At 47.3% G+C, this 12,373-nt stretch overlaps 1 protein-coding gene across 2 annotated transcripts; it reads right to left on the bottom strand.

The window, feature by feature from the left end:
- Window positions 1-8,243: 8,243 nt before the first annotated feature.
- On the bottom strand, window positions 8,244-11,998 carry LOC123449822 (DET1- and DDB1-associated protein 1). Of its 2 annotated transcripts, XM_045127163.1 has the most exons (4): window positions 11,794-11,998; window positions 11,113-11,170; window positions 8,641-8,702; window positions 8,244-8,560 (listed from the first exon to the last, which is right to left on the bottom strand). In XM_045127163.1, exons 1-4 carry the CDS (start codon window positions 11,878-11,880, stop codon window positions 8,459-8,461), a joined length of 309 nt encoding a protein of 102 aa, XP_044983098.1. In that variant the 5' UTR covers window positions 11,881-11,998; the 3' UTR covers window positions 8,244-8,458. The 2 variants fall into 2 exon arrangements, with proteins under 2 accessions (XP_044983098.1, XP_044983099.1); XM_045127164.1 differs by lacking the exons at window positions 8,244-8,560; window positions 8,641-8,702 and adding an exon at window positions 8,772-10,010 and having other exon boundaries at window positions 11,794-11,994.
- Window positions 11,999-12,373: the final 375 nt, after the last annotated feature.

Here is a 12,373-nt window from a genome sequence, read left to right as displayed (position 1 = left end):
TTCACCATTCCCGATGACGTCTCTGTCGTGCCACCCCGCGAGTGTGGGACCCCCGAGGGTGATTCCTCTAAGCCCACCTTGACGGGTACATCGTTCGGAATCCAACGAGGGTGATTCCTCGGATTCCCCTGATGTTACAACCACACAGTTACTCGACCATGTTACTGGGATCTTCGGTGATTAGTTGTAAGACGGGTGGATTCCCGCGAGACTGTGTTGCTGGCCTAATTAAAATGCTAATGGATTTGGGTATTTGATCTGGGTTGGTCGGAGACCTTTTCGCACTAACCGGCTACGCGGGAAGAATTATGGGTACTCGGCGTCGCGGTATCAGTCGAAGCTTTTCAGATGCCAGCAGTGTAGCGGCGCGCGCCCGAGTGGTCCCGAGATGCATCGCGCTTGTGATTAAGGGATGCTAGGACTGACGTCGGCCGCCCACGCCACGTGCAGGAGCGTGAAGGGGAACTGGGCCCACGAACCCTTTGTGCTTAGGTTTTAGACCGGCGGGCTGGCCTCTGTGATTAGTCTTAGGTGGGGCTGCGACGTGTCGATATTCCGAGGCCGGGCAGGACCCAGAAAAGTATGTCCGGCCAGAGTGTTATCGAGCGTGACGGGACATGTGGTGCACCCCTGCAGGGATGAAAATTAACTATTCGGATAGCCGTGTCCACGGTTACAGGACGACTTGGAGTTGTGCCCCGATCTTATACAACTACAATTGTTACTTAACTGGAATTAGTTTGCCTCGGGATTGCTTCCCCGCAGGGAGTCGAGGGAGGATCTTTAGGCGTGACCTCACTTTAATATTGCTGCAACAATATGACTATTAATGTGTTACCCCTGTTCTACTCTCGTCTATTGCTGCAAGACCCTGAAGATGCTAGTCTTCGATAGGACTAGGCCTTCTCTCTCTATTCTCGCATTGCTGCAGTCAGTCCACATATAACCCCCTTCTTTGATACTGATGCATAATTAGAATAGTTCTGATGTAAGACTTGCGAGTACTTTTGGATGAGTACTCACCGCTGCTTTGCTCCCCCCTTGTTCCCTTGATCCGTTTGCTGCGACCAGATGATGAAGCCCAGGAGATGGAGGTCCCCGCCGCCGACGACTGCTACCCCGACGGTGCCTACTACTACGTGGAGGCCGCTGATGATCAGGAGTAGTTAGGAGGTTCCCAGGCAGGAGGCCTTGCCTCGTTCGATCGTTGTATCTTTTGTGCTAGCCTTCTCTAAGGCACCCCATGTTGTTTTATGTCTGTACTCAGATATTGTTGCTTCCGCTGACTCGTGTGCTTATCGAGCTTTCGTATTCTAGCCCTCGAGGCCCCTGGCTTGTAATATGAAGCTGATGTTATTTTATTTGTGTCTCGAGTTGTGTTGTGATATCTCCCCGTGAGTCCTTGGGTTTGATCGTACGCATTTGCGTGTATGATTAGCGTACGATTAAGCCGAGGGCGTCACAATGATCATCTTGCCTGAGATCCCGCTTGGAAGAAGAATGCCTCCGTGAAGCAGACGAACCGACGTACTCGAACGGGTCCTCACAATCCGGCACGCTGCGGAACTCTATCGAGATGAAGCAAACCGGAAACACACATCAACACACGAAATTCACCACACGATGCACAACACATATGATGCATGAGCAGCTGAATGCAAGCAAGTCACAGCATGACAATTCACACAAACAAACACTACACCTTAAGTGAAGTTCAATATGCAACGAGTTGCATATTGACGAAACTCCACGCTTATTTATTTAGTTCTATCCCGATTATTTACACGGCAATATTAATGTTGTCATACATGAAAGAGGTGAAGTGGAAATTAAACTACCTATCTAGACATTTTAAATGAGGTCGGAAATGACATATAGCATCTCCGAGACGACCTCACATGTTAATTTACAATTCTGTCCTGATCTGAATTAACACATTTAATTAGTTGTTAAACAGCAAAACAAATAGGTTCACGTGGTTCTACGCGTCATGGCAAGCAATCTAGACATAAAGAACATCTCCAACGGAGCTACGGATCAAAAGTTACAAGCACCGCAAGATATGATGTCATGAATGCAATATGTGTGCAACGACGGTCACGAGCACTTCAAAACAAACAACCAGCTAGAGAAAATGAAACTACACGAGATTCTAAGCAAGTTTTATGTAGGACACGATCACAACGGAGCTACGGATCCACATCTACGAGCAAAACGAGAAATCACTACAACCTGCGAAAAACAGCCACATAGCATCTTCTACACCCCACAACTACGGGCTACACTACTCCGATAAACTCAAGCAAGGCATGACACGGAAGAGGGCAAGAAGCACTACTACAAACAACTAACAACAACTAGCATGGCAGCAAGGAACACTAGGAAAAGAAGTCACAAAATGGCATACCACAAACTATTTCAGACTTAGTGAAAATTACACCTCATGAAAGTGCAGTTTTCGATCTGAAGCCATATTGACAGCAGCAAAACCAATAGCTACAGGCCCCCAAACGGCATGCAAATTTACAGCATGCTAGAGAAACACAAGGGCTACAACTAACTCCATTGGACCAACCTCAAAAGAGCTACAGATCACAAGATGCAAGCAAGACAAGACAACAACAAAATATAACAGATTCCAGACTTAGAAATATTTCAGCTCCTCTAAAACAGCGCTACTTCTAGCAAGTTGAGAGCAAGCAAAACACACCTAAACATGCATTTCTATTGCAACTAAAAATACCAGAGGCTATACAAAACATCCAAGATCAAATCTCTAGTTGACAACTTAATTAAACGGAGCACGGAATAAATCCTACGAATTAAACAAAAGGGCATCACGGCTAAATATCGCGCGAACTAACTTGCTCTAATGGTAAAACTAATTGCACAGAAAAATTCATGAGATTTTTCTACCCCGGAAACATTTAAAATATGTGGGGTTTGCAACACAAAATAATGCCGCACATAAATGCGAGAAAATAACCTATACGCGGGAAAATAAATTACCGGCAAATCCCTACACGTAAAAATACAAATGACCGCTCTAAAATACATGCAAAAAATGATTTCTATAACATGGACATTTAATCTACGGTAGGCGGGCAGTCCGGACACGCGCGAAAAAATATTACGGGACGCAAACATAATAGGACAACACACTAAACTAGGCGTTTGGCACGTAAAACTACGTCAAGTAATTATGCATGTTGCAAATTCGGATTCTACGCGCAAAACTACACGATTTTCATATAATACACGTTCCGATCCGACTTACGAATAAAAAGATACGGGCAAACGAATATTACTATTTTCCTGGAAACTATCTAAATCGGAAACTCCATTAAAGCCTATTGGGCCGAAAGGGTAGGCGACATGTATTAAAATGCGCTGGGGGTGGGGAATACCTCACCTAGGCCTGGGCGGCCTGGAGGGCGCTGGAGCTGGGCCGAGGCCTGGTGGAGCTGGGCCGGGGCGGATGGGCAGGCCCGCGCGCTGGCGAGGCCCAGCTGGGGGCTGTGCACGAGCGGTCACGGGGAGGGATCTCCTCGTCCTCCCGTGCGGGATCCCCTGGCGGTGGCGGCGGCTGCCGGCGAAGCATGGCGGCGGAGAGGCGCCGGAGGCGGCTGGGAGGCGGCGGCGGAGCGGATCCGGGGCCACCGGGCCCATTCCCGCCGGTGGGAGCCCGAACCGGGGGCCGGTGGAGGAGATCGCCGGCGGCTTGATGTCGGCCAGAGAGGAGATGGCGAGACGGCGAGGAACTGACAGCGGCCAGTCGAGCGACGAGCAGCTGCACGGCGGCGGGACTGGCGGCTCCGGCGGCGGCCGATGGTCAGCGGGGAGGCGCGGGGAGGCACGGGCGAGGCAGCCTCGGGAGGTGCAGCTTCGTGGAGACGAGGACAGGCGGAGGCGCTCCTGAGCTGCGCGCATGCGGCTGGCGGCGGCGGGGATCCGGGCCCGGCGGGCCTGATCTGGGCTTGCGGGCCCGCGACGGCTGGGGCTGGGGAGAGAGAGGTGGGAGGCTAGGGTTTGGGGCTGCACGGATTTCGAGGCACACGGGGGTGAGGGGGCTGTCTCAAATGCACCGGGGGGTATTTATAGACATATGGGGGGCTAGGTTACCCGGAATTTCGTTCCGGATCCAACCGTGCGGTCGGATTCGGACGATTCCGAACGCGGGAATGGGTACGCAGCCGTGTAGAGGGGATATCCGAAGACGAGAGGGAGAACGGGCGGCGCGACACGAATTTTAAAACACCGACACACGTCCGATGGTAGACCGAATATGGTGCCGCTACGGTCGACCGTTCGGGTACGAGACGGACTCCGATCGCGACGAAATTTGACAGGCGGCCTACCTATATATAAATAAAACCGCACGACAAATTCCAGCTCAATCGGAGAAAGTTTTATACACGCTTTAAAACCAGGGTTACGACGGTGCCGCGGAACCGACAACTAACAACGGATGCAACTTTGAATACTGGCGATAACAGAGATGCCGACGCAATGTTGATGATGCGCATGATGCGATGATGATGCTACAAATAAAATAAGCCACACGACGAAAACAGAAATAAAGGGGAATCTTCTAGGGCGTCGGCAACGGGCTATCACACCAGACGCCAAGGTCCCTGGTGTTTGGTCACTTACCAGGACCTGACGCCAAGGTGCCTGACGTCTGGCTCTTTGCTACGTCATCTAGGCAACGGGCCAGTCGGTCGTGCGGGCCATAGGCTACGCGTCAGGGACCATGGCGATTCTCGTGCAACCCAGACGTTAGGAATGTTGGCGTCATAAAAAAAATTAGATTCGATTTTCTTTAAAGTGAGGTCAATTCCAAAAATATTTAGTCCAAAAGTTCAAAACAAAAATTGCCCACAGCATGGCCAAAACTGCCACAGAAGTATAGCACAAAATGAACTCTGGTTGAAACTATTTTACAATCTGATTCTTTTGGCAACGTCGAAGACCGTGGTGTTTCTTCTCCACATGAAAACGTCGAGATCGCCCGTGTTGCTGCTTCATATGAAAACGCCGAGATAGATCACGTTGGAGGCTACATGAAAACGTTAAGGTCTTTGATGTTTGAAGCTTTTTTAAAAACGCCGGAGGCTTTGGCTTTTTTCTTTTCTAGATATTTAAGTGGCCGTGAGGCTCACATGTGGCAAGTTGGAAACCCAAGGGCCATGGCGTTGTTGCCCAAACATGTTTTTAAATCTAGGCATGCATCCACCCATTGATGAAATCATTGTCAGAACAATTAAATATATGGTGCAGAAACGGCAAAGGCCCTCACGATTTTCATATGGGGCAGCAACATGAATTATCTTAGCGTTTTTATTTGAAGCAGCAACGCGAACTATCTCTGCCTTTCTATACGAAGAAGAAACGATACGGTCTATGACGTTACTAAAAGGATTAAATTATAAAATAATTTTGAGCGGAGTTTATTTTGTACTCCCTCCGTCCGAAAATACTTGTCTTAAAGATGAATGTATCTAGACTTATTTTAATTATAAATACATTCATTATATCCATTTTTGGGACAAGTATTTTCGGACGAAGGGAATATTATAGTTTAGGCTTAGGCGAGAAAAGTGATTTGGTCCAAACAGCATTTGGTCCGGTCCTTGTCGGTTTCGTCCTGTCCTGGTTGGCTGTTGATCATGTTATATGTCTGTACTGTATACTTCCTCTGTTTCCAAATATGAGTCTTTTTAGAGATTTTACTAAGAGACTACATACGAAGCAAAATGAGTGAATCTATACTTTAATGTATGTCTATAAACATCCATATGTATTTTTTTAACGAAACATTTAAAAAAACTTATATTTAAGAAAGGAGGGAGTAGTAGATCGTGGAAGGATGAATGATCACTGGATCTTGCATTTAATTAGGGTTGTGTGCATCGTGAGTGACTGAGCCGCTGCTGTGCGCAGGCCCGGGCGCAGGGGTGTGCAGCCTGTGCGGCGGCACAGGGCCTCCAGGCGGCAGGGGCCCCATTTTAGGAGCACATCAGCAGGCCGATATGTTCGTTAATGACAGGCCAGAGGGCCCGATCAGCGTCACACGCGTAAAGGTTCATAGTCGATGGCCTAGAAGTATACTGACCGTCGCACCACGCGTAGGAGCAGTAATCCAATCTACAGAGCTAATCCTAACAACGGCCGTGTAGCTGCAAGCCGACGATGGAGCAGAGGAATGGCAGGCGCGGACATCTGCAGAGCCCACAACGAAAGAAGGCATGACAACAACAAGTCAACAACTAGCAGGTGAGTGGGCAGGTACACGGCCATGTTCCGGTGACGCCTGATATAATCAAATTAATCTTTAAAATCAACTGCGTACTAATTAAACAAGAGCACTTGATCCTTCAGCATAAGTGCTAGCTCGTTTGTTGTCACTTTCTCTTTTTTTTTCAATCCTCGTAATACTAGTGAGGGTGTGTTGTCTTCGTCCATGCTATCTCGGTGTGATGGCCTCACGGCTCGTGCATGAACAATTCGACCAGGTAAGCTTTCTACAAATATTTTTTTGCTAAATGTTTGATGTGTATCCATTTTATTTTGTTCTTTTCATCATTTGTACACTTATACATTAATTGGTCTAGAGTTATTGTGTTTCAAGGCCCAAGTTATGTCATCTAAAATTCTGTCTAGAGAATATGAATCTGGTTATTACAAACATAAGAGCAAAATAAAATTAAAGGGTTTAATTCAACATAAAGGAGCTGTAGTTAAGTTGGTCATAGTTTTATCATTTTAAGGAAATAGGCCTCATTTTAAAGTTTCGCACAGGGCCTCTAATTTTGCCGGCCCGGCCCTGGCTGTGTGGTTGCCTTGTGCTTCATTTTTAACCGATAAAATGGTTGCGTGGATCGCTTGATGCAGATGCTGGGGTAATCCTTCTTTTTCAAAAAAAGAATGTACTTCTGCTCGTATGTCCATTTCAAAAGGGACGGCGGGAGTAAGGAGAGAAGTCCCCTCGGTTTTCAAACGGCTAGCTGTGTGCCTGAGCTGCGGAGCACTGCAAGCGTTGGCAGGAGTGTATACAAATATGTTTGAGCTGCCGATAGCAGTGCAGATGCCGAGAGAAGTAGAGTAGTATGATGAAATTATTGTGGGGAGTCGCACGGAGGCGGAAGCGTCCAAGAAAACGGCTTGGAGGGTTATGGCCTGACCTGACCGGGTCGAGAAGAGAAGAAACAAGATGGCAGAAGAGAACATGGAAGGGCAACACTGGGTGCACTGTCAGTCAAGTCGGGGACTGGCCCAGCCGTGGTTTGGCACGGGTCGATCGTTTCGAATGATTTCTGCCGTTGGACCGGACACCACCCCGTGGCCGTCTGTGTGGGTACTCCGCTCCGGGTGAAAATGAACAAAACTGGTCTTTTTTTAGACTTTAACATATAATGAAGCCAATCTGGAAATATTACAAAAAATCATCCCTTTTGACGTCCGGGGTTGGACACTTCCTAGGTCCAGGCGTCATGCAAAAGGGTTGACATTTTCAAAAATGTTTTTTAGATTGAGGCCATGCTCCGACGTGTTGACGCCACCAGAGGCCAAATTCGCTGTTTTGACAATTCTTACGGAAGTTAAGCCTGGTTTGATAAAACTTAGAGATCTAACTCTCTTTTTTCTATAGTCAAGGTGGATGGCGGTAAAAAACTTATCCCCGTCCGCGCAGCTAAACGCCATCGACCTCGATGGTAGGGTTTGAACACTGGTGGTTGACTCTTTATTCACGTCAGCAAGAACCAACCAACGGGTGTCTGTCTTTACTGTCATCCTTCTTCACGGTAGGAAAAAGGATCAAAGCGAGATCGTGCTCAACTTACGCAAAAAGGGTGAAAACACTATTGAATTCGGGCGCCGCCGGGTGGAGGAACTTCCCCCGTCTTGTCTTGGGCACCTGCAGACGCGCACGTCTGAAAAAAATGCAGCTCTGGCCAGGGTGTCCGTCGCGTCGGATCCTCCGACGGCAGCGCCACATGGAACCTTGCTGGAGGATGTGGAGCCTGGCAGCTAAGCCACGCGGTCGGCCGGCCCTGGCTTATAACTCGCTCGCGGCATGCCCGTCGGCCGGGGCTCACGTTGACGTTGGCTGGATTCCCGGGTGGTCTGACGGACGCGTCCGGCTCCGGCTCCGGCGAGCGTCGGTCGGTGGACACCAACGGTCGGTCGACCGCGCTGTCCCGTTACGTACCAGTACCACCGTTGGCAACACATAAACAAGCGGAACAAAACGATGCGTCGCCGTCTCGTATCACGGGAAAAACTGGCGCAGCAACCGTTAATCACATCAATTATTCGCGCAAAGCAGGCAGGCACATTATCCAAATACAAAAGCACCACTACTAGAGTAGCAAACAAGTTGCTGGTGAGGCGGCCGCATTATTCTACACACACAAAGCAGAAAAGTGACTGCAGCGGTGGCTCCTCGCCTGCTTGTTTAGCTTCTCGTGCTCGACTGGCTTCCGCCGTCGGCGAGGCTCCTCGCCTGCTTGCCGTTGCGCAGGGCAACGCTCTCCGGGGCGGCCCTCTTCGGCCGCGGCTGCAGACATGAGTATACGGCGTTGAGAACAACGGTTGCCGGTCTACCTACTCTTCTTCGTCAGAGTGCTGGTAGCTCACCTTGTTCTCAGAGTTCTGGTAGAAATGCCTCAGCAGGATGTTCCTGGGCTCCGTCGTGATCACTGCAGTCGCAGGGCTCAGATTGTCAGCGGAGTACAGATTAACTCGACGGGAGCAGCCAGAGGCTTATCTACTTGGAACATACATATATGCAAAACTAATCACTCAACGAGGCACGCAACACCGACACACTCAACACATAACTTTTTTTTAGAAAAGGAGGTTCTGTCAACACATAACTAGCAGTCCGTTTCATTAGCAGCTTGTTTAGCCAATCTATCTGCCGGAAGAATAGTTTGCCACACAGGAATTTCATAAGAAAATGTGTATATCACGAAATGTTGACACAAGCTGGCAATAAAAGGAAGCAACTCGATCCCTGCAATGAACCAAATCGAGTGTTCAGTGCATTTCAGCTAACCAAAATCTGTGGCACAGCTCTGAAACTTGCAAGTTCAGTGTTAAGGGTCTATTCAGATGATTTTAGTTCTTGTCTACTTCTCAATGTTAGCAACTGATAACTTCTTCACAATTTATGCTCGCAACGCCGAAAAATGGCACATAATGTAGCAGGTGCTTGCTCTGTCAGTGCACTCTGCTCTTAAAAATATTATGTCGATTTTTTAAAGGAAATCAATCATATAGTTCTTATTATTGAAATTAACCTTTCTTTGTAGAGTTCGTTAGGAGTATGCAATAAAAATTTCACTGACCGCCAGCTGGGCCGATGTGCCAGGATTTTTGGCAGTTCAGCCTAGCCTAATAAATTTATTAGGCACCAGACAATGGGCCATAAGCCTATGAACCGAGAACCCACCTATATTCATGATTAATCATTAGGCAACTGCTTGCCTCTTTCACTCAACTCAACCAATTCCTCTCAAGGACCGAGTGCTGCTATATCTCCTTGTCGAAGGCACTCTCAGTATGAGTTCTCTAAGAATTCAACTTGAAGGGAACATTAAAGAATCTCCTTTAAGGTGTAAAAAATGTAAGTCTGACATCACTGCTATGTCCTCCTCTTCCTCATGCTCCCAAGAGAAAAACTAACTTGTGGATTAAGAATTTGTAACAGTGCAACCTGCAGACCTATAATGAAATGTACGACTAATTTTGGAAAAGGGAGGTGCTCTTCCCATTCATATAGATTGAAATTAAAACAAGTAATATACAAAATATATAATAAAGGGCAAAAGGCAAAACCCAAACACGCTAGGGTAGCAAAGAAGCCAAAGCAAGGGAATTGCAACTATGCCTGGTATCATGGGAGAAGGCATATGCCCATGGCCACTGCACTACCTCCTCTTGAATTATTACGGCCACATCCAAAGGCTGCAGGGCCTTGTTATGAAAGACACGACAGTCCGTTCCTTCCAAATCACCCAAATCATGTAAATCAGTGACATTTAACTGTTGCAAGAACTTCAGAGTTTGCTGAAGAAGTTCAATTACCAACAACGATGGCCAATGACATGAATCACAATCTCATTAAGCTACTGTATTTTAGATGAAACTAAAGTATTTAGCTGTCTGAACCTTACTAATGTGCCGTTAACTAATGTGACTCAGAATAATTGGGGAGCATGCTTTCGTAATCTTGGAATGTCTCAATGGAATAGACAATATTTTCAAAGTGATATTTTGATATTTTGTGAAGACCTAATATAGGACACGGTCCAATAACTGGACATTCGAATGAAAAGCTGTAGGAGATGAAATAAATCGAACTACTGCTACGTAATCGAGGTGAGCAGTTCAGTCTTATACAGTGTTTAAACAGGTGTAACCGAGTTATCATCCATAGCTATTTGCTGGTAATCACCACTTACCGGCACAAACCGTGATTCTTACAGACCAGGGGCTCAAGTGAGGGCAGGAGGAGACCACTATTATTAGCGTATTATGTGTCCAGTCACTGTTGGCAAATAAGATTGCCACCATTTGTGTAGGACATGCAGAACATAGCACCTTGGATACAATATATTATGGAGATTAAAGTAGCATGTCAATGGGGAATTAGAAGTGGTTGAGTACATATCACATCTGGACATGTGGCACCATAATTTCTTGAGTACAGAATCCCATGACATCGCCAGTACCATTGCCAAAATAACATCATAAAAAAAAGGAGCCAAATTATAATTTAGGAACATCCTGCGAAATGATATGGTGTTTGGCCTAGCAGAATCAACCCATGCCCTTTCGACATTATTGGGAACATAATATGGACTCTCATGGCTAAATATGATGCCCTCCTGAATGAAAAGATACCCATCTACCTATACAGTTTTTAGTTCAAATCAATCAGTTCCTGAAACCTATTTTGCCATGGGGAATACAGAATTTGACGCAGTGCAGAGGGGCGTACATTCAATCACGCGCAAAAAGCAAAGGGGAAGCCAGGCAGGTTAAATTCGCAGAACGTATAAGCAGCAAAGAGACATTGGTTGAATAAATATGGGAAGAGTTTACCTTGATTTGGAGGTGGATCTGTCCTATGTGCTGCAATGTAAGTTGTTGGTGTGATATTCTGGTGAGAAACAAACACAAACAATGAGGATCAGCATTAGCGCCATGTCAACCAAATACCAATACACTTGCAACATTGTAAGTGCTAGCATGATAGTTTTTTTTTTCTTTCTTTCGGCCTGCCTTTTCTATTTCTGAATTCTAGTCATTCTGACAAGAAACACAGGAAAACTAGCATACATAACACCAGATCAACTGAACATATGACCTGCAGTACACATAGCAACAACCACCACAACCAAAACCAAAACCAAAACCTAAATGCTTATTCACTGTGCAAGATCCCTCTGAATACGACCCAATCGCTCGACAGTTGGGCTTGAGTCAACAGAAAGCTACAATCATTGGCCATCTATACCAGAATTCCAGTGGAGACGCACACACGCACAGTGCGAGTAACTCCTAATTCCTGGCTCAGGCAGCAGACCCCGCTCCCCTTTTGGGCACCGATGAACTCCGCACTTGTGCAAGCAAGCAAGCATGCATGGCACCTGAAACCTGTGGAATCAGGCGCCCTCCGACTGGAGCATACCCTAGCAGTGTGGTACGGGGCAGGACAGGACGAAGAGACCACGGAACTGCCACGGAGAGGGAGGGGAGGGAAGGGAAGGGGGGCTGACCGACCGTGGGCTGGGCGGAGGGGTCGGCCGGGACGAGCTGGCTGAAGTTCTGAGGGTTGTGGCTCGGCCAGCCGCCCAGCAGGCTTCCCATCGCCGCTGCCGCCGCCCGCGACGTCTGCGCCGTCTCTCGCTCCGGCCAAGCTCTGCCCTTTTTTTGCCGACGGTTGGTAGCAGAGAGCAGACATGTGTAAGCAGGGCAATGGACCACGAAAAGAAACAAGTCGTCGAGACACGGGCGCTTCTTCACCGCTTCGGCCCACTCATCCCAGGCTTCATTATGGCGCCCGCAGATGGCCCGGCCCAGTTCGCCGCAGCGTTCGCTGGTTCGTTTTTATTTTTCTGTTGCATTTTTTTTCCTTTTGTTCGTTCACTGAAAGTTGGGGTTTTTTCCGGTTTTATTTTTATTGTGTGGTTTCTTTTGAGGAAATTTCATCATGGCTAGTTTTATTTTATCTCAAATAAAGATATATCATCCACCATATAAGACAACGAATAAAAGAGGAGGGGTTCGTGTTCTTCTCTCCTTTAGCACACTATATGGTCAAATAAAGAATAAAAAACGCGTGATTTTTTAAATACATAAA

Source organism: Hordeum vulgare, chromosome 4H (assembly GCF_904849725.1).
Source record: "Hordeum vulgare subsp. vulgare chromosome 4H, MorexV3_pseudomolecules_assembly, whole genome shotgun sequence".
Taxonomy (NCBI): Eukaryota; Viridiplantae; Streptophyta; class Magnoliopsida; order Poales; family Poaceae; genus Hordeum; species Hordeum vulgare.
Note: the sequence above shows the minus strand (reverse complement) of the source record. Positions and strands in the feature narration are given on the sequence as shown.